Source organism: Sparus aurata, chromosome 6 (genome assembly GCF_900880675.1).
Source record: "Sparus aurata chromosome 6, fSpaAur1.1, whole genome shotgun sequence".
NCBI classification, from domain to species: domain Eukaryota; kingdom Metazoa; phylum Chordata; class Actinopteri; order Spariformes; family Sparidae; genus Sparus; species Sparus aurata.
This window is the reverse complement of record NC_044192.1, coordinates 21,127,097-21,148,731: the sequence shown is the minus strand read 5'-3', so window position 1 is coordinate 21,148,731 and position 21,635 is coordinate 21,127,097. Positions and strand designations below refer to the sequence as shown.

The 21,635-nt window shown below is 40.0% G+C and overlaps 3 protein-coding genes across 3 annotated transcripts; 2 read left to right on the top strand and 1 right to left on the bottom strand.

Moving 5' to 3' along the window:
• The first annotated feature begins 16 nt into the window (after positions 1-16).
• emc3 (ER membrane protein complex subunit 3) lies at positions 17-4,335 on the top strand. The gene is made up of 9 exons (XM_030420759.1): positions 17-284; positions 683-854; positions 953-1,010; positions 1,158-1,251; positions 1,652-1,756; positions 1,925-2,006; positions 2,134-2,213; positions 3,359-3,441; positions 3,526-4,335. Exons 2-9 carry the CDS (start codon positions 700-702, stop codon positions 3,652-3,654), a joined length of 786 nt encoding a protein of 261 aa, XP_030276619.1. The 5' UTR covers positions 17-284; positions 683-699; the 3' UTR covers positions 3,655-4,335.
• A 298-nt stretch (positions 4,336-4,633) lies between these two features.
• usp4 (ubiquitin specific peptidase 4 (proto-oncogene)) lies at positions 4,634-18,039 on the top strand. Its single transcript, XM_030420753.1, has 22 exons — positions 4,634-4,837; positions 6,207-6,334; positions 6,463-6,593; positions 6,685-6,811; positions 6,949-7,094; positions 7,993-8,054; positions 8,178-8,324; positions 10,170-10,287; positions 10,377-10,550; positions 10,672-10,830; positions 11,207-11,431; positions 11,628-11,711; positions 11,842-11,936; positions 12,036-12,218; positions 12,785-13,029; positions 13,217-13,438; positions 13,537-13,607; positions 13,691-13,806; positions 13,898-14,047; positions 15,164-15,267; positions 15,675-15,763; positions 15,972-18,039. Exons 1-22 carry the CDS (start codon positions 4,686-4,688, stop codon positions 16,092-16,094), a joined length of 3,051 nt encoding a protein of 1,016 aa, XP_030276613.1. The 5' UTR covers positions 4,634-4,685; the 3' UTR covers positions 16,095-18,039.
• Positions 18,040-18,979: 940 nt separating this feature from the next.
• gpx1b (glutathione peroxidase 1b) lies at positions 18,980-21,012 on the bottom strand. Its single transcript, XM_030420760.1, has 2 exons — positions 20,684-21,012; positions 18,980-19,574 (listed from the first exon to the last, which is right to left on the bottom strand). The coding sequence occupies exons 1-2, from the start codon at positions 20,894-20,896 to the stop codon at positions 19,224-19,226; spliced, it is 564 nt and encodes a 187-aa protein (XP_030276620.1). The 5' UTR covers positions 20,897-21,012; the 3' UTR covers positions 18,980-19,223.
• Positions 21,013-21,635: the final 623 nt, after the last annotated feature.

Below are 21,635 nucleotides of genomic sequence, written 5' to 3'. Positions count from 1 at the left end.
AGACACTTCCCCCCATCACCGCAGGGTGGCGCTGCAGTCCCGGTGAGATGCGGATGAGCAACCGAAGCAAAAAGAAATCTGCTCTCATCCCTGGAGACAACACCACAGCGCAATGGCCGTGTTAGTGGATGCGAGCTGTTGAATACTATATAATTTATTTCACTACCTCACTTTAGCGCATGTTTTGCGTCTATCGCCGCTGGGAAAGACACTGCAGGTGGTGGCCGCGGCGCTAGGACGACTCGCCAGCTCCCACCGACTGTGACCCGGGCATCAGGAAGAAGGTAGCCAGCTGGCTAACGTGAATGTTAGCGAACCATTAGCATCGGTTGTGTTAAATTTGTGGTAGCTTCACACGTCGTCGCCACTGGTTCTTATAAGAGCAGGTCGTTTTCACTTTGTGAAGTGGAGATTAAGTTATATTAGGTTGTTTAAAGCTAGTTCATTAGCTTGATATCTATTATTATTAGCTGACGTTGCCTTAATGACGCTGGTTAGCTAAGCTAGCTAAATGGACTTAGAGTGACAGCCCATCCCTCCGTAGGGTCGATGCTCGGTCGCAGCTTTAAAAAAAAAAAAAAAGCTTCTAGTAAACTGTTACAATGAGCAGTCTTCATAGTGATAAGATGAATAAAAAGCCATGTTAAAAAATAAGTATTTCTCGCTGTGTCTTGATCCACAGTTAATCTACCAGGCTGTATGGCTGAACCGGAGCTTCTGCTGGACTCCAACATCCGACTCTGGGTGGTGTTGCCCATTGTCTTCATCACCTTTTTTGTCGGGGTCATCCGTCATTATGTGTCCATCCTTCTTCAGAGTGACAAGAAGTTGACGTTAGAACAGGTTTCTGACAGGTATGTAATCTCCAATTTAAAGTGGGAGACCAACAAAATCCAAATTAATTGCAATTTATTTGAATTAACATGTGTTCATACCCAATCTCCCAATACAGCCAGGTTCTGATTCGGAGCAGAATTCTGAGGGAAAATGGAAAATACATTCCCAAACAGGTAGGGAGTCCTTCTTTATATTGTTTCATGTTATTCTCCACCAGATTATTTCCCCAACTCATCTTAACACTATTGTCTCAAATATAGGCAATCAAAAACTAAAAAAATCTGGACACTGTATTTATTATGTTACTGTCTTTGTTTTAGTCATTTTTGATGAGGAAGTTCTACTTCAATAATCAAGAAGATGGATTTTTCAAGAAGACCAAAAGAAAGGTTGTCCCACCATCTCCAATGACAGGTAATGCTTGTTTATTTACCAATATAATGAATGTGATGGTGTTATCTTCAATGTTGTGACCCTCCATATGGAAACCCATTTTAAAGAAAAATGCACGTCATCTAAATAGTTGAATATTAAATGAGTAAACAGTGTAGAGTAACACAATTTCAGAGCAGTCTTTTCTTCTCTTCTATCTTGTCAGCGCTGACAGTTCTTCATCTCTTTCCTTGATTATTACAATTATGTCCACAACAGCCTGAAGAAGATGTAATACTACCCAGTTTGAGTAAAAAACTAAAGAAGAAGTGAAGAGTGAACCAGTAAATTAAACTGTAAATCAAAGTGTCTAGCTTGTAGGTATTCATCACGTTGTCTCTTTATTTATTTGCATTTTGTTTCACACTGTGTCTTCTAACAGATCCCAGCATGCTGACTGACATGATGAAGGGAAATGTCACCAACGTGCTTCCAATGATCCTCATTGGAGGCTGGATCAACTGGACCTTTTCAGGATTCGTAACAAGTAACTCTCTGACTCTGTTGCAGCTTGTGCTGCAGAATGTGGCGTGTACACAGATATATATATATATATATCTATATATATATATATATATATATATATCTATATAAGATGATATTGTTCTGATATGAATTCTACAATGATTCCTTTCTGTGGTCTGATTGTTCACAGCTAAGGTTCCCTTCCCTCTCACTCTGCGCTTCAAGCCCATGCTGCAGCAAGGAATAGAGCTGCTCTCACTGGATGCCTCCTGGTAAACGAATATATCAAGATGCATGAAGATAAACTGCATTAGTCATTGTGTATTAATATCAAGATGCTTAAGCTAGTTTATGACTGTCCTGTTAAGTTGTTTGTGTGTCTGTCCGTTTATCATCTAGGGTGAGTTCAGCGTCATGGTATTTCCTCAACGTGTTTGGACTACGAAGCATGTACTCTTTAATTCTGGGCCAAGATAATGGTAATATTTGTTCATGTTAAGATAATTTTGTGTTGATGGTGTCATGAAAATGCTTCATATTCTTAAGGTTCACAACAGTGATTACAGCCTTATCATCGTACAAGTTTTTATTTGGTGGACTCTTGATAATATTGTTCAGTTGAACATTTGTTTTTAATGTAAATGATAATTCCTATATACAAGAATATGAACAAGAAAAAAAACAGAATCAGAAACAGAGTCTGAGAGTAGTTGCATTTGAAGGTTTAGCTGCAGGTGACTCTGGGCCAGTGTTTTAAAAAAATCAATGAATAGAGCTATATTTAACAATTTTTAGAATTTTAAATAAATATTAATTACTTTTAACAAGCCTGTGGACAATTTTCCAAAGTTGTTTAATGCTGGACGTTGGATTTCATTGTGAAGACTCGGATATGAATTAACGCTAAGTCTAAAGGATATGACTTTATGCACGTTCTCAAGTGTCTCGTCTCAGTGCCTCCCTCTGCTTTGCTAACAAAGCAGCAGTAACTAACATTAGTTTGGAACGTCCGGCCTCAGGCACAAAACAGAAGCTCCACAGAGCTGCTTTGACATTTTTAGTATTGTACTAGTTGTACAATAAGATTCCAGTGATGACTGTGTGGGATTGTTTCCAACTTGTGTTAACCAAACATTTCCAGAGTGTTGTAAAGTCTTTTTTAGAGAAAGTAAAAAAAAAAGGGGTCATTTTCAACATTTACTTTATGTTTTTATCTAAAGAAATATTCTGCTTTAATCTGTATTTGTTGCCATTAAGCCTTTTAAAAACATAACTGTGCTTCTGGTCAAAAAACTGTGCTCTCTTGCTTGTTACACAAAAAGGGAGGCATGGACCTGTATTAATAAGGTGGTCTACTAGAAATCTGACAGCACCGTAAATTACATTTACATAAATACAATCACAAATAATCAGTTTATAACTAACACTATTATAATATAATTTTGTTGTGATGATGTCAAAATTATGACAGTGGACATTTTGAACTTGATTTGGAAACCTTAATAAAAGTTTTAATCTTAAAAAAAAATAACCTTATAGTTTTAATAAAGTATGCAAATTTGATAATTCTGTAATGCAATATCTATGGTTTGCATTCAGATAATTATTTTGTCAATCCCCACAGGTGCAGACCAGTCGAGGATCATGCAGGAGCAGATGAGTGGTGCTGCCATGGCCATGCCTGCAGATACAAATAAAGCTTTCAAGGTACGTATTGTAGTTTGAGCACGATGCATCAATGAGGGTGGGTTTTTCTCTGTTGTACATGTGATGTCTGTCCTTGGATTTCAGGCTGAGTGGGAGGCACTGGAACTGACTGACCATCAGTGGGCGCTGGAGAGTGTAGAGGAGGATCTGATGAGCAGAGAGCTGGACTTTGACGGCATGTTTAGCAAGGAGCTGCCGAGTGGCATCTTCTGATGGCCGGCTCACTTCTACTTGGAGCCTTCAATTTGAATTTTTTCGATCATTGCAGGGATTTGTTTTTGAGAGATGGGACAAATCCCTTCATGTTATGCAAAGTTTACATTCACTTATCTGTGGTCCTTGTCTTTTCACATGTATCACCTTTCCACAATATCTGAAACGACTTCAAATACACTGGTTCTGCTGCTGTCTCATGCAAATTAGAGACCATTGCTTTGTTGTCTCACCTTTTAGACAAGGAGACTTTTGGGAGAAATTGAGTGTATTTTGCTTATTGAAATGCATTATTATTAGCTTGCAACTGTATGCCATTAGGTAATAGAATATGAACTACCTAGTGCTTTTCTTCTTTTCTTATGTCATGCACAGCTAGACCAGCTGTCTCCATTTTCATATGTATCATCATGTTTAAAAAAATAGGGCACTACCATTTTCCAGGTCTGAATGATGTCTATTTAATTATACTTTTAACAGTCTTTAATGACTCCTCTGTTAGGTCATAGGTCAACTGTTCTGAGTCAGCTGCTTGGAGTTGGAAGCAGACCCAGAACTGATTAGTTGTTGGCAGAGAACGTGTTTGTGTGATTGAAAAATTGTTTTTGAAGTATGTAGACAGTTTATTTTGTAATGTAACTCCCCTGTGTTTTGTACAGCATAAAGCCTGTTTTGACTAAACACCTATGACTCATCGTCATTTGTGGCTGTGCACCCCTAAAACAGTTTCTCATTTTCATCATTATGCAAACGAGTCATTTGACTAATATTACAGTCAGCAGTCACACACAAGTTGAAGTCCCTGGAGAAGATGCTCTGAGGTCATAACAGAGTTCCCCCCCTTTTGGTACATTGTTTTCATGAAACAGCGCCATATGGCAGTCCTGTGACCGGTGTGGCGCTGGCGATGCTGCAGCAGCTCTCCTCTCTGATCGTACAGGAAGAAGGTTTCCCATGAGCGGCGCCGTGCTGCTGCTCGCCCAGGCGCGTCTCTTCCATCCGCTCGTTCACGATACCGGCACACTCGCTGCATGATGGCCGAGGGAGGCGGACCCGAGTCGGGTGGCGCGGCTGACTCCGACTCGGAGCCGGTAGCCGCTCAAATGCCAACCCCTTCAACGGAAAGTCAAAAACAGACTATTGGGTCACTTTTGAAAACAACTCTAAGAAAGGGCGACGAATGGTAAGACTAGGCTCCGGCTAACGTTAACTGGGGTGTTTCAGCTAGCGTTAGCAAGCTAACGTTAGCGAGTGAGAGACAGGAAATGCTAACATGCTAAAACTAGCAAGCTAACGACACCAATGGTTGCAGGTCTGAAATCGAAAGCTGCTGTGCTACCGATATTTTGGCATGCTAATGTTTAACAAGTTAGCACCCTCTCCGCTAGTCCGACTTTACAGTTTACCTGTGAGGAGTTGTGCTTGTAGCAACAGCCATTATCGTAAAGAGCCAAACTAACACGGCTAGCTGAGTTGCTTAGTAGGATAGTAGCGTTACTTGACGCTTAACGTTAATAGGTGTTTTGTGATAAGGCTGATGAAGTGGCTAGTCGGCTGATAAAAGAGGCCCTGGATTCAGAGGCAATGTTCCTGCCTGTCATATCGGCTCGAAGCTACTCTAGTAATGTTAGTTATCAGGAAATGGGCCCGTTTATAGGAAAACGAAAGCTATGTCATTCCCTGTTTTGTAGTGACATGCCTGTTGGAAGTGGTCCTACAGGTTTCTTAACCGGACCTGGGTTAGCTAACATTGTTTGTGACTGTAAAGACAACCCAGGCCGGGGCATTGTGCAGCCAGATGTATTAAACATCCTTCACTTAAATAATTACATATTACAGCAGAGAATTGTCAGATGAACAACTACTTCAAGTGGCGAATTTGTTGTTAGAAATTGGCACAAAGCGAAGAGCATGCCCTGTATTTTATGTCAGCTACTAACTACACTGCTAACACGTTCATACATAGTTGTTGAGATTAGTCAGATCCTGCCTTTGGATAGTGTTTTCATGATACTTTATTTAAGCTGAATTCCCATCCCCTTGTTTTTCAAGCTGAAATGTACACTTTTGCAAAGCTTGGAGAAATTCACCCCAGGTTAAAGGGCAAAGATAATGCACCTTGCTTTCACCACGACACCTATTTGAGGCTGTTAGATTAATGCTGACAGTGGTTGCATGTAAACTGAGTGTCATGACCCCAGTGTCATTTATACGAACACTTCATGCTAGCAAGCCTATTAACTAAAGGAGATTCTTGCTCGGGATGAGATTAAGTCAAACTAGCTTGCTGTTGCTATATCTGCTAATGACAAGGCTGTTTGTTGTTACATAATGTTCTGGGTTGGGACTGAGTGACTGAGACTGAGTGCATTGTCTACAAACCAGTTGCCACTCTTGATACCTCACTGTCCTTACTAGATATCTTAAACATAACAGGTGACCAAAAAGTCCTTTATAAAGTCACAGATGTTCAGGAGAAACTATAATCTGTCATCAAATTCATCAAGTTTCATATATTTGTCATTGACGTCACCAAAAATTTTGTTTTTCAGGTATCTTATAGACAGCCGGTGGTTCAAACAATGGAAGAAGTACGTAGGCTTCGACAGCTGGGACATGTACAATGTCGGAGAACGTAGCCTGTATCCAGGACCAGTTGATAACTCTGGGCTGTTCTCAGGTAAGATTGTTGTCTTTAAAGAAACATTCATTAGTTGTTGTTCTTGAGAATAACAGAAATCCCACACTGACATTAAAAGAGTTTTTTTTTCAGTCTGTAGTCATCGTTGTGTTTTTTTCCTCTTGTAGACCAGGACACTCAGGCCCTGAAAGAGCACCTTATAGATGAGCTGGACTATGTCCTTGTACCCACTGAGGCGTGGAATAAGCTTGTCAGCTGGTACGGCTGCCTTGATGGCCAGAGACCCATTGTCAGGAAGGTAATGCCGTTGACTTTTTTTTTTTTTTTCTTTTTTTACAGTGACCATTCAGTTATGGATTGGCTTCCTAAATGTGTTTATTTTTCTTTAGGTTGTTGAACATGGCATGTTTGTCAAGCACTGTAAGGTGGAGGTCTATTTGCTGGAACTGAACTTGTGTGAAAATGACAACATGGAAAATGTGGTCACACGCCATTTCAGTAAAGCTGATACAATAGGTGAGGGTTCTGTGTATTTAATTTTGCATCGTAAATAACCAGATAAATGTCCAAATATGCACTGGAAATATGTTGTTGGCCATTGAATGTGTCTCGTGTAACATAATAAGCGAGTGTTGCTAATCCCCGCTTTCCAGACACTATAGAGAAGGAGATGAGGACCCTTTTCAATATCCCATCAGAGAAGGAGACACGGCTCTGGAACAAATACATGAGCAATACGTACGAGCAGCTGAACAAGCCAGACAGCACTGTACAGGATGCTGGTCTCTTCCAGGGGCAGGTAGAGTAGAGCTTTGTTATTCAAATTACTTTAAGATCGCTTATACTTTCTCTTCCTTGCTTTTTATTTTGAGGAACACCACCACAGCCAAGAAACATGCTCGTACTCACTTTGCATACATAATTCATTTGCAGGCATTGTGCATAATAACAGGAACATCTTGGAAGCTAATGCAATACATTAACCCTGGAATTAAACTTGTGTTGTGAAGGTTTTAATGTGGTTATGGCTGTGGTTTTGGTGAATGAAGATCTTCAAAGCTGAAGTCTGTGATGGCATGGAATTGGAAATGATTAGTTGATTAATCGCTTAATGGATCAGAAGAAAATAAGATGCCAATTGTGATAATCGACTGATTATTTCATAATTATTCAAGCAAAAATGTCAAACTTTCAGTTGCTTTTTTTTTGTCTGTCATTCATTATTGTAAATAAAGAATCTTTATGTTTTGGACACAAAGCAATTTGTTTGGCTCTGAGAAATTGCGAAAAGCATTTTTCACAATTTTCTGACATTATATTCACTAATTGATTAATCGATTGATTACAGAAATAATTGGCAGATTAACTGATAATGACAGGACCTTTCAAAGATGTGCTATTCAAAGCCTTTGTATTGACATGTATTAAACCGTAAAGGTACAGTGCCTCAAACTCTTATTTTAAAATTGAAAGTAAATTAATTCAGTTTATCAGAGCAACCATTGGCCTAAAACTGTAAATTTAAGTTCCAAAAACAGACAAATTACACTTGAAGTGAGTCGAGACGTACCTGCACCTGCTAAAGTTTGGCAGCATTTACCACTCATATATTATTACATTTTTAGCCTGAAACCTGATAGATCTGATATAGTTGATTGTGCAAGTCTGGCTCTCATTCAAATTGTTTTTTCCCAAAGGTGCTTGTGATTGAGAGGAAGAACGAGGATGGAACGTGGCCTAGACAAGCCTCCCATCCCAAGTAAGCAAATACCTTGTTGTTTTTTAGTAATTCAGGAAAAGAGCAGAAGTTGATACCTAGTATAGATTAGACACTGAAGTCCGAGCTTCTTCTCTAAGATGTCATTTTGCTCTTCATCCTCAGATCCAGTACCACCCCATCCAGGAATTTCACTACCTCCCCAAAACTCTCCTCCAACTCAACAGCCAGTATCTCCTCAACAGTAACCAATGGAGACAGCAGCTGTAGCCCAGGCTACACACTGAACAACAGCACCTCCTCTGGCAACAGGCAAGAGTTGTTAGCTGATATACCACCTTATCACTGTTTCCATTATTTACATCTTATTGGCTTTTACTGTATGATTGATGTATGTTTCAGGACTGCTGTTCTTTGGTGATCCTCTACACATTACACGTAACAATTAACCGTAAACCTAATTTATTGTACTTGTAACCCAGTTGTTTCCTCACCTCTTGTAGCTGTCAGTTGTAATATATAAGACTCATTGTGTGTTACAGTCAGACTTTTGGGCTTTTCTACTGGCACTTTTGCTTTTTGAGTATTTACAGCTGTTCTGTTGCTTCAGTTGTCATTAGTTAGAGACGCACCTTCATGCGGATAACCCTCTTGTTGTTGGAAATAAAAATCCCAGCCACACTGGGGTGAAATCAGTAGACAACTGAGCCAACAGGTGTATGGAAAAGCCCCAAATGTACCAGAGAAAAAACTTGCACATAGAATTTCTCATGCAGGTGCATTGTAGGGAGGATTTTCAAGCAGTTCTTTTGCATTTAAGACATTTATTGAATCAATGAATTAGTACATCAGCCAGTAGCGGTTCGTTCCTGACAGAGCTTTATGAATGAGATATTTAAAGAACAAAAGAAAGTACAAAGACACTGCAGAAGTATGAAAATATACTTTTCTTCTGTCCATAATACTCCTACCTGTTATCTTATTCTACCTCTGCTTTAACAGCCATTTGAAAGCCGGCTGCTATCAGTACATACATGCAGTCGGTTGCTGTAGCAGCACATTTTAGTCATGGCATGGTGAGGAACATGTAATAAAAGAACAGACTGTTACTGTACTGTGGAAGCATGTGTCCATTATGGGCTTAAGGTGCTTGCATTAGCACTTCATGAAGTTTGCTGCTTCCTAGAGCTCAGGATCACTACAAGAGTTGTTTAACTGGCTTGTTAAATCAAAGGAAAAATGCATTTGGATTAGAAAAAAAATAAACGCAGTGTTTCTTATTCATTTGGTAAATGTAGGTTTATTCAACTAAACTCAATTTTTGAGACTGATTACGTTACATTAAAAGGTATTCATGATATTGTTCTGCCCTCTTTTATGTCAACAAACCCACAATTTTACTGTTGTATTGTATACCATTAGATGTCATCTCGGTATAGATTATATTGCAACAGCTTATACTAGAACAAAACAAAATGGTCCAATGAGACCTTATTAAGAATAGTTATAGTATACAGAGAAAGATTTTTGCTGCTATTCAGAGTCAGCGCAATGTTTGTTGCCGGACTAGTGCAGTCAGGAATGGAGCATTCAGGTCTAGTGAAATCTACATTTAATGCCGACTTGGTGGAATGGCTGCACTTTATTCAGAAGGCTTTGAAGCGATTTCATTGCCATCAACACATCGCCATGTAAAGTAGGAGTAATATTTACAAATCACTTTTAACTGCACTGTAGGTAAAAGAGCACCACAGTTAAATTGTGTGTGTGTGTGCTAGACACACAAATTGATGTGTAAAATTACATGCAAAAAATTTGACAGAATTTTTACATGTCAGACCTCATTTAGACATGAAACAAATGAGTGACATTAAACTTTTCTTGGCCCTTTTTCAGGATTTATAGACTGAGTGTGCCATTAATCTAATCAGAATAAGATTGTTGTGGCAGTGTCTTACCCACTCTTACTTGCTGACAGTTCAAAGAGATGTTCCTGATTTGTGGTTACTGTGTCTTTCGATGGTATTTTGTCAGTCAGATATTATATCTTCATACGATTTTGAAAATTATGTTTATACATATGCCTGAAACAATGCCTTCATCACAGCACAATGTATTTCGAAGACACCAACAGTAACAGATCTTCTTCTCCAACAGATTGGGGGGCTACAATTCATACAGCTCCTCCTACAACTACAGAGAGTCCCAGTCACAGCCAGGCCTATGTGGTCTAAGTAATTTGGGCAACACGTGCTTCATGAACTCTGCCCTCCAGGTACAACAGAACTTCCACTCAGAGAGTCTGTCACCATGGTTTTGGGGTATTCTGTTCTCACAATCCACTTTTTGTTCCTCCTCTTCCAGTGCCTGAGCAATGCATCTCCACTCACAGAGTACTTCCTCAATGACCAGTATGAGGCAGAAATTAACAGAGAGAATCCCCTGGGAATGAGGGGTGAGATAGCTGAGGCCTACGCTGATCTAGTAAAGCAGATGTGGCTAAGCCGCAGCAGCTATGTGGCCCCACGCACCTTCAAAGTGAGTTGTGTCAAAAAACTCTGTTCGAAGTGAATGTAAAAATCTTAAGAATATCTATTCATCATTTTTTAAAAGTACATACAAAGTAAAAAACAAACAAAACTTGCTTTTTTGTTTCCAGACCCAGGTTGGACGCTTTGCCCCCCAGTTCTCAGGCTACCAGCAGCAGGACTCACAGGAGCTGTTGGCTTTCCTGCTGGACGGGCTTCATGAAGATCTGAACCGTGTCAAGAAGAAGCCTTACCTGGCCCTGAGGGATGCAGAGGGCCGTCCAGATGAGGTATAGCACATATGTGAGAATGGTGGGATGCTGTTTTTTGTGGTATTGTTATTTCAGGAGCATTTTATTTATTTCTCATCTATATTTACATCATAATCATTTATTCAACATATTCCCTTCTTTGTTGTTTTTGATCTATGAAATTGAAATGAGCTTAACATTTTTAGGAGATTGACTGAGCTACAATGCTTACTAGTCTCTGATGACTAGACAAACCATAGGATTTTTAAGCTGCATATTTTGTGCTTTGATCTACACAGATTTTTAGAAACAGCAAAGAAAAGGCCCTGCAGAATTACCTTACAATATGAAGTTGCACACTTTTCTTTTTGAGGTTCTCAAAAGACATATAATGAATGTTTTTTTGTAATCACAGATCGTTGCCAAGGAAGCCTGGACGAACCACCGCTTGCGCAATGACTCTATCATAGTTGATATTTTCCACGGCCTCTTCAAATCCACTTTGGTGTGCCCAGAGTGCTCTAAGGTGTCTGTAACCTTCGACCCATTCTGCTACCTCACACTGCCTCTACCCATGAAGAAGGATCGTACTATGGAGGTGTTCCTGGTGCGATCAGACCCTCAGTCCAGACCCACACAGGTGAGGAATGAGCTCCGGTGTTTTTTGCTCTGGACTTGAACAAATACTATTAAATTTAAACTAACTGCAACAATAGTAGCATTGTTGTGTTTGTACTTACTATTATTGAGTCCTGGATTTCTGAAAGCTATAGCATTTGCTTAAGCAAGTTCATTGGCTTTTATCATAGTATCTCTTTCTATTCTTTGTCTTGCAGTATCGAGTGGTGGTCCCTAAACTGGGTGCAGTGTCAGACCTGTGCAGCGCCTTGTCCAAACTCTGTGGTTTCCCTCCAGAAAATGTAAGAACTTTATACTTTAACAACACTAGCATAAAGTAGTCTTTGTACTTCTAGCTTTACATGTTTTACAATGTCTTAGGTTGAAATGGAAATCCTATGTGCTAACTTGGCGACTGACTTTTTTTCCCAGATGGTGGTGGCTGACGTTTACAATCACAGGTTCCATAAAATTTACAGACGGGATGATGGCCTCAACCAGATCATGGAAAAAGATGACATCTTTGTGTAGGTTTTGTCGTTGACTAAAGTGTTTTTAAGTCAGCAGTTGTGGTTGCTGTTAAATGCTAGGTGTGTAATATGTATGTTTTGTGTTACTCTTTGCAGGTATGAGGTACAGGAAGAGGACAGCGAGAGGATGAACCTGCCTGTATATTTCAGGGAGCGCCACTCCAAGCATGCTGGAAGCTCCACGAGCACCATGCTGTTTGGCCAGCCTTTACTCATCACCGTACCCAAACACAACCTCATAGCAGACGTTCTTTATGACAAGATTCTCGAGAGGATTGGGTAAGAGCTTCGTGTGTGTGTAGCAAGGGAGGAAACTACATGTGTGTTTAGTGATAGTGTGGGCAGAGAGAGATAAGAAAGATATCTTCAAAATGCTCTTTTCGTCCAACCAACTAGGAATGTTCCTTGTGACTTATTACCTGACGTTTAAGCCTAAACTATTTGATAAGCCTGAAAGTAACTAAACGCACAGAAAACAGTCAGAATTGGACAAAAAATAATCTTAAAGGTTAAATTATCTGAGAAAGTACTGCATACTGTATATTACATCTTGGATGCAGTCAACCAATGTTGTTAACATTAGTAATGGAGGCTTAATTTTCTTTTGATAAAGCAACATTTGACTGAGAAAATATAACATTTCAGTGCCAGTAATGTGAGTTTTTAATTCATGTACATTACATTAAAGTTCATCAGTAACATAATGAGTTAAACCGACTGCTATTTGGTCTCTATCCAAAACCTTCATTTACTTTCTAAAATAACAAAGAAAAGTAGTAAATTATTACATTACAAGAGGCTGAGACCAGCAAATATTTAAAATTTTTCCCTGTTCCCTGTTGCAGACGCTATGTAAAACATGCCCAGAGCCCTAACAGTGAAAGCAGGACCTCAGCCTCAGCCTCAGCCTCAGCCTCAGCCACCTTTGCCAGCTGCAGCCAGGCTCCTGAATGTTCCACATCATCCAGTCACAATGCAAGCCTGGGCGGCTGTGGCAGCCCCCTGTCAGACGGGGCGTCCTGCAGTGCCAGTTCCAGTAACGGCAGCAACCACTCGGGGACCTGTAATGAAAGTAATGGGCTGTATGATGGTAAGCACCTAATATTATCTCTCTATTTTGGGTTGAACTGTTCCTTTAAATAACTGTGAAGGAATCACTTATCAGAGTATTGTTACCTGTCAGAATATTTTCATACTAATCTGTATGCTTAAAAGTTCCACTAGGCGTAAAAAGCAACCACACAAACTCCACAGTGATTTCATCTGTGTCTGTTCAGGTGAGGAGGAGGCCATGGACCACCAAGTGAGTCCAGAGCCAGAGAACGGCCACTCTGAAGAGGAGGAAGAGGAGACCTCTGACTTGGAAAATGGACCGAAAGGAGACGCGGCCAGGCTTTGTTCTTCTCCAGCCAAGCTCTTCACTTTCAGCATAGTCAACTCTTACGGAACAGCCAACATCAGCCCGTTGCCTTGTGATGGAAATGTCCTCAAGCTCAATCGTAAGCCTTTGTCTTCTTAACTTTATTTACATTGATTGCTTTTAATTTTCAAAGCCAATTTGTTTTGACACGTTCCCTCCCACCTCCTCTCTCTGTAGCACATTCCACAGTGGCAATCGACTGGGACACAGAGTCAAAGAAACTATGTTATGATGAACAGGAAGCGGAGGTCAGTGGGATTATATTCATCACACTATCCTGTGACAGGATGTGCAAACGGTCTATTTATATTTGTGTAAATATTGTGTGCAGGCCTACGAGAAGCATGAGAGCATGCTCCAGCCCCAAAAGAAGAAAGCCACTGTTGCTCTGAGGGAATGCATTGAGCTCTTTACAACCATGGAGACTCTTGGAGAACATGACCCATGGTAAGGGCTCACAACTAAAGTCTAAATCAGTGTGAAAACCCTCCACTTTCATCACTGTATTTTTCACACAAATATAATCCTCTTTATGCAGGTACTGTCCAACATGCAAGAAACACCAACAGGCCACAAAAAAGTTTGACTTGTGGTCGCTGCCACGCATTCTGGTAGTTCATCTAAAGCGTTTCTCCTACAACCGCTGTTGGAGGGACAAGCTGGACACAGTGGTGGACTTTCCCATCAGGTATGCAGGCAGTGTCTTGGTTGCCTTTAAATCTTAGCTTGAACTTAAAGGGGCTCTGTGGAACTTCTTTGTTTCGCTTGAAGCCTGTCATTTAGCCAGTGGTTTATGTTTTTATGTTATTTTAATTGTAAACTAACATTAGCTACTGTTGCTCTCTGTTAGCAGAGCAGAAAAAGGCACTGAGATTAGATACTTGAGAGCGCTAATAAAGTCGCATCCTGGGAAAAAGCCAGGGGAAATCTGACCCAAGTCCTTCACAAAGAAATCCAGTCCAGCAACATTAAGCAAATTAAAGAAATTGTCCACAGACATGTATAGGCAACCAAGAGAGACTGAATGTCTGGAATGTCTCTTCAGTATTGCATGTTACAGCCATGACCAATAAGAAAGTGACTTTAAATTGCTACTAATTGTTGTATAGTGCCCTTTTGATAAATTCCACAGTTGTAGTGTTTGTCATTTAAAGAATGGGCCAAACTAAGTGAGAATCACTGCAGTGTCAGTGCTACAGCTACACCAGAGGGCGCTGTATTGTGAAACTCAAAGGAGACCTGAGAGACCTGAGCAATGAGGAAACACATTTTTTATTGTACTTGCAAGAAATGGACTCTTGCCTTCAGAGAATTTACATCATACTACAAGAATAATAAAACCATTGTCCTTGCTGTCTTATGTTTTTTGGTTGTGTAACCAGTTTTGCATTTCAACTTTGCATTAATCAACATTTTTCTACTTGGAATAGTACGAAACTTCCCTCTGTGTTTTAGAATGGAGAAGTTACCTCAGGTTAATATGGCTTAACAACTGCCTGTCTCAATCTGGAGTGTGTGTGCGCGTGCGTGCGTGTGTGTGCGTGTGTGTCACATAGTCACCTCTGTTAAGGAACTTGATCCACCCGAAACAAGGAAGCTGAGAAACGTTACTGGCATCATGTTTTTTTAAAAAAAAAAGCCTGACTGCCTGCTTGAACACACAGTCCAGCCAAATGCTGTGTTTTATTTTAAACTGTTTTACATTGGATGTGTTAACAGAATATTGTTTTTTTTTTCTTGGGAACTGTACGTTTATTAACTAAATTCCAAGACATTGCACTGATTGCATTTTCGTTTTTGTCAGGGATCTGAACATGTCAGAGTTTGTGTGCGACCCCAAGGCCGGCCCCTACACATATGACCTCATTGCCGTGTCAAACCACTATGGAGGAATGGGAGGTGGTCACTGTAAGTCAATGTTTATATTTTTTTCTCCTTAATTTTGAATCTCTTCTAGAACCCACCTTACACTACCCCTCCACATCAAGATGCCATACGGAGCTCTTCAGTATCCTGTGTTATTTTCAGCCACACTCTTATTCTTTTGCCAGGAAAGTTTGTTTAGTCATCAAACACTCTCAGTGCCAACAGATGGTGTGCTGAACGGCCACTTTGCCTCCATGGACGCGACAATCACTCACATTACAATATGGCAAAGTGCCTCATATATCTTTGTTCTCAGTGGACTCACTGACAAGTTTTTTATTGTTTTTTTTTTTATTGTGCTTCAGAGAGAACTGTTCTGATAGGAGCTCTGCTGGGTAAACACATGGCCCCAATACCTGTTTAACACTGCTCTCCGCTTATCTTAACAGACACAGCGTATGGCAAGAATAAAGTGGATGGAAAGTGGTATTACTTTGATGATAGCAGCGTCTCCTCTGCCACTGAGGACCAGATCGTGGTGAGTTTTGACTGTTTATCGGTCAAAGATCTGTGTATCCTGTAGTTAAATACCCTCACATTTGCAGTATTCTGTTATCCTTGTGTTTTTTAAAATCTGTTATCTGATGTTTGATCACGGTAAGCCCTCAGCCTTCTTGGATTTCTATCGTTGGTGTTGGGTATCCTTGTTTTTGTAGTGTAATCCTACCCTTATCCTCCCTTCACAGACTAAAGCAGCCTACGTGCTGTTCTATCAGCGCAGAGACGAGGATGCCCCATCCAAACCTCAGCCTTCAGCCTCGCTAGGAGGAGCACCAGAAGCAGCTGATGACCACATGGACACAAACTGAGGAGCCCCATGACGTGGGAAGGGACACGCACTGAAAACACACACAGCAAATAGAGACACTCGGACGCACACACAAAGCTACTTTAGTGACGGAGGACTCCACAGACTTTAATATTATTAACCCTACCTTCCCCCGTATTTTATTTTATTTCTGTCTCGTATGTTGTCATACTAGAGACTTGTCAGAAGAGTGATCTGAGAGACTTCCTCCCTGCAGCGGGTGGCCTACTGATTCCTGAACATAGTTTACTAGTCTGGAACTAAGAGGAGTATAAATCATTATAGATCCTCTCACTGGAAGAACAGAATGTTAGAAGTGCCCTCAAATATGTAGATAAACAAAATGTTTCTGTTTCCCACAACAACAGTCAGAAATATTAAAGAAAAAAAGAAGCCAAATGTTGTTTCAACCAAAGCGCTCCAAGGTATTTATGATGACAAGACATTAGCAGGATTCTGGTGTGGTAGATTGATCTGTGGTCATCTTGCTGTGCTGAGATAAATGCGACCTTATTCCACCTGTGTAGAGTGGATGTATGATGGGGTATCTCACTGCTGCAGACTTGCTGTGGCAGTTGTGCTGTGTTGCAATCCAAATCACAGACAGGCATGTTTTGTTTCAAGATTTTAAGATCTGACATGTTGTGGCACAAGCCATTTTGTGACCTCGCCCTTGTTCAGCAATCTTTTTTTTTGTTGTTGTTCTTTGACGCACAGTATGGGCTCTGCTTTCTCTCGAACCCTTAACCCATGAGAGGAGTCTCACCCTGCTAGCAACTTTTTATTTTCCTCTTTTTTTTTGTAATCACAATGCAAAAGCGGCCTTTTGATTCCTGCAACCTAAATAGAAAGGAGGCACTTTGAATTCTCCATGAGTACATGATCTACCTGCTTCTGATGTATCTAGACATGACAGAATTGTATGGTTCGGCCTTAGCATTAAGGGTTATGGTCTGTCATACACTTCCAGATCATTTTAATGTGTCTTATGAGCATATTTTCATTGCTGCCTGATTGGACCCCCTAGCTCACCTGCAATGGCTTGTCCTTATTAGTCTTGTACATTAATGCAGCTCTGTAATGAAATGGCTATGTTATTTGATATCTTCAAAGCACACTGAGTGAAGCAAAATAAACTAGAATAAAAGTGGTGCTTTATTCATGAAACTTGAAACTTGCTCCTTGTCGGGAGGAACAATCATGCATCATCGGACAGGGTCAGGACAGCATTACCTTAACAGCATTCTTGCTGAACGCAGCCATTTTGGAGCCAATAGTTTTCCTTTTTAGCTGTTTAGTAAAACATGACAGAAGTGTGTCTGTTGGTAGCATCAGAAAATAATCCCTTTGTGTCATCTTTATGGGGTCTCTATAGACACACAATCGTCACAGGAAGCACAGTCATAACAGGTGTCTTGTGTGAGTGTGACTGAGTATAAAATGGAATACTTTAATACTCAGTCCCAAAGGTCTTCTAGTAAAGACAGCTCGTACTTAATGGATTTCTTCCTATAAGTCTTGTTCTGTGGCATCAATTCTGCACTTTGTTGCATAACAGCATGTTGATATGAAGGGCCTCCTGGTGCCCCTTTTTCAGCTGGTTGGTCTTAGCATCATTATGTCGTTCAGAGATGACTACCTAAATATAATCATGTATGCCTATGACTAGAAAAGCTTTACATCATATCTGTAACCCTAGATACTCAGTCGAAAACAACATTCAGCTGACAAAATGCAGCGAATCTTGCCTTTCTTCCCCCTAAAAAAAAATAATGTCAGCAATTCAAAACTCTCTACAATAACCGAAGATTTGTAAATAATCACACTATTGAAAATAGGTGTATAAATTCTTGTCCTCATATTTATCTTATTGCCGATATCTACAGTATTTGTTTTTAACTGAGAATTATTTGAATTCAAAGTACAATAAAGACTGGAAGCCTCAACAGGTTGGTTTGTTTGGAGTAATTACGTGCACAAAAATGTATACAACCCAGTTCCCAAAAAGTCGGGACACTGTTTAAAACATAAATATACACAGAATGCAATATTTTACAAACAAACCGTTTACCAACAATACTTTTACAAAGAGTTCCCAAGCCCATGTACTATTCCTTACAGTCGTGTGTTTCACAAAGCGGTGAACTTCACCTCATTCTCAATGCACCTAATCATGATACCATCACCTGCCACCACTGAAACTGTTAACCTGTTTAACAGGTGTTTTTGGAGCATTCCAAAACTTTCCCTGTACCAACTGGTTTGAAGTCTGCTGCTAGTATCAAATTCAGAATAAACTTATTTACACAAATCAAAAGGTTAAATAAAACATTAAACATATCACATTGTTTTGTTTTACACAACGTTCCAACTTTTTAGGAATCTGGGTTGTGTATACACCCCTGGGCTGTGATTCTCTACCGAGCTGGCAAAACCTCAGTGGCAGTTGTGAAATACCTGTATTGCAAAATGATATGTACTTGCAGGTGATGCAACCATAATTATACACCATTCATGCTGACTGGTTGCAAGATTTACTACGATCTGTAATCTGGTGTAGACTCTGGATCAGTTATCACAGTGTTTCTGCAAACCCAAGATTAGCTACAGACTTTAAGTTCAGGGTGGATATTTTACACACCGTAACTTTTTCATCTGAAGGTTTCATGTAATAAAAATGAATAATTTTCATATGGGACCTTTTTTTTAAAATTTTTTTTACAAGATCTAGTCTATTTTTAAATGCTGTTAGGGTTGGATTTTGAATTAAAAATATTAAATTGATGCAAACTTTCAGTGCAACTGATGACTTCAGAAGTCATATTTGGGTTAAAGATGCAACACGAAAAACTGTAAAATCTTGATTGAACTTCAGAGACAACCATAAACTGTTTGAAAAATACATTTATTGGTCCTGTTAATACATCAAACCACAGCTGTGCTTGACATGCACCCAAAGCAGCTGAAAACATTCAACCTTTTACATTTGATCAGATACCCCCCTCACAGCTAGCTTGGTTTCAGAGGATGTCTTCATGTAGTAAAAGAACAGAACAGAGCCGTTCGTGTACAGGTGAGCACATCTGGTCATTCAAACTGTTTTGGACGGAAAAGGTGAGCTCACAGGCTGTCAGTTCGCCTTCTCAAGGAGCTTCTTGATGTCTCCCTCAATGTCGCTGGTAAGGAACCTCCTGCTGTAACGCTTAAAGGGAACTCCGTCCGGCCCGATGAGGAACTTCTCGAAGTTCCAGGCCACATCGTTCCTGCAGACCGGGCTCCAGATGATCAACTTGGGGTCAGTCATCAGGGCGGATGGCTCGTCGCTTGGGAACGGGAGCTTTTCCCTTAGGAACACAAACATGGGATGGGCGTCCTTCCCGTTCACGTCTACCTTCTCCAGGAGTTGGAACTTTGGCTCAAAGCCATTTCCAGGACGGATGTACTTCAGGGACATGAGGATTTCATCATTCTTGCAGTTCTCCTGCATGGGTTGATCAAAGGATTAGGTGAAGAGCTGTGGCACACACGGACAAATATACAAATGTTCTGGCAAAATAAAATAAATGAAGCATTAATTTGCCTGTAGATATTCACAGTATTACAGGTATATGATGGATGTTGTGTGAGGGGAAGTGATAAGAAGAAACCATCAAACAGCATTATTATAGAGGAGTAGAAACTTTATATTCACCTTTAATCACACTTTGTTTTAGCAGATTATCACAAATGTTGACAATCAATTAATGTCTAATACATCCTGTGATGCTTTTAAATAAGCAAACCAGACTAATGCACAAGTGACCTTTGGTATGAGCCCACAGTGTGACTCACAGAGTGTATTAGTCCTCTCTCAACAGAGCTGGCTCAGTCCTAAATCAGCGGATTAATCTTAAACAGGAAGAACCCGTCCCACACAGACTGACACTGTTCAACTTCCTTCTTGTTAGAAGACGGCTGCCCATTACCAGAATTAAATGTAATGCATTAGTAAGATTGCTGCTGTTAACTCCGAGTTAATCAATGACACACAGATCAATGAAGTAGTTAGAGATTACACACATGACGCCACAAGGAAAAACTTTAATAGAGTGGTGTGCCTTTGGTTGGTCATCTGACAACACAACCACAACTTCCTCATTTCTGCACATCCTTCATTAGAGAAACCAACAACAGTAAACCACTTACTCACATAAAATGAAATATATATTTAAATTCTAGATTTACTCTGTCAAAACTTTATACCATTTATAACCACTGTAATTATGTAGGTTAGCTATATATTTGGATTACTGTGTTTGTAGCATAGTAAATTGACTAAATATATGTCCAAAGCTAAACATAAAACATGCCAGTAAACTTAGGAAACTAGGAATAAGGCATAAACAGAACAAATTTACTTCCATTTGATTACATTCCGATTATTTGTAAGGGTTCAATCACCTCAATTTACAAAAGTTGAAAATGTAACCATTGAAGTTTAAACGCAGCAGAAGAGTAAAAGAGGTATAAAACATTAAAATACAAAGCATCACAGCCCCAGTCTGCCCGGAAGTCACACAGAGCTGGTGGACGTCACGCTGGTGTCCTCACCTGGTGGCCGAACTGGTTGCAGGGTACTCCCAGGATAACGAGCCCCTTGCCGGCGTACCGCTCGTGGAGCTCGTTCATCTGGGTATAGTCCCTGGTGGTCGTACCTCAGAGAGACGCCACATTCTCAATGAGGACAACTTTCCCCTGCAGGGAGGAAAACTTAAATGTTTCCCCTGTCAGTAGTTTGGCCGTGAGGTCGTAAAATTTCGCCATTATGCTCGTAAGTCTCCTTCACTCAGTAGTCTCGACACTTCGTTCACGTCCCAGTGACACTCAGCCTCCTCCAGAGTCTTCAGCCAACCTTTTGTATGCGCGAAGATGTTGTATTCAGATGTCAAGATAGTTCACACCCTGGCCTCAGAGGGTTTGGCCGACTTAAACGTCCACAATATGAAAAGTCTGGATTGATAAAAGTATATAAACGGATAGTTTATCGCAAGGATTGAATAGTAAAAATAAAATCATTAAGTCAAAGGAAATAACAAAACAAATTATGACGCAGCAAATAAACATTTTGAGTTTCTAAGTCATAGTTATAAATCATTTTACATTTCATAATTCTATCAAGCAAATCCCAGTTAATATTTTCCTTATTTTCCTCATCATGAATATATTAATTCAGTTATTTCGACTTCTTCATCTATTTAAACCCAATGAAACAGGCCAAAAGTTTTTTGTTTTTTTTTAAAGACTAACATTAAAAATAAGCAGATGCTCTAATGCTAGGAGACAATATTGTGTTAGTGTACAATATATTGTAGATTTAAACATACCTGAGGGAACTCGGCTTGGACTGCTGTACAAACCAGTTGTGTTTATGACTCAGTCACTTAGCAGTGATCGCTAGCTTTTTTAAGGGTGAAGTTTAGTACTTTGGCTGCAGCAATGTTTGAAAAGAACATACGGTTTTCTTCTGAATATAAAATAAAGTTCGTAAATCAAGTCGTTAATT

What these genes read in the sequence shown, in the direction of transcription:
- emc3 (XM_030420759.1), top strand. Translation starts at nt 700, where the DNA reads ATGGCTGAACCGGAGCTTCTGCTGGACTCCAACATCCGACTCTGGGTG. An exon ending in CTTTTCAGGATTCGTAACAA is followed by an intron (nt 1,757 to 1,924) that starts GTAACTCTCTGA and finishes GATTGTTCACAG; the next exon opens with CTAAGGTTCCCTTCCCTCTC. An exon ending in AATTCTGGGCCAAGATAATG is followed by an intron (nt 2,214 to 3,358) that starts GTAATATTTGTT and finishes CAATCCCCACAG; the next exon opens with GTGCAGACCAGTCGAGGATC.
- usp4 (XM_030420753.1), top strand. Translation starts at nt 4,686, where the DNA reads ATGATGGCCGAGGGAGGCGGACCCGAGTCGGGTGGCGCGGCTGACTCC. An exon ending in AAATGTCCTCAAGCTCAATC is followed by an intron (nt 13,439 to 13,536) that starts GTAAGCCTTTGT and finishes CTCTCTCTGTAG; the next exon opens with CACATTCCACAGTGGCAATC. An exon ending in AGGAATGGGAGGTGGTCACT is followed by an intron (nt 15,268 to 15,674) that starts GTAAGTCAATGT and finishes TTATCTTAACAG; the next exon opens with ACACAGCGTATGGCAAGAAT.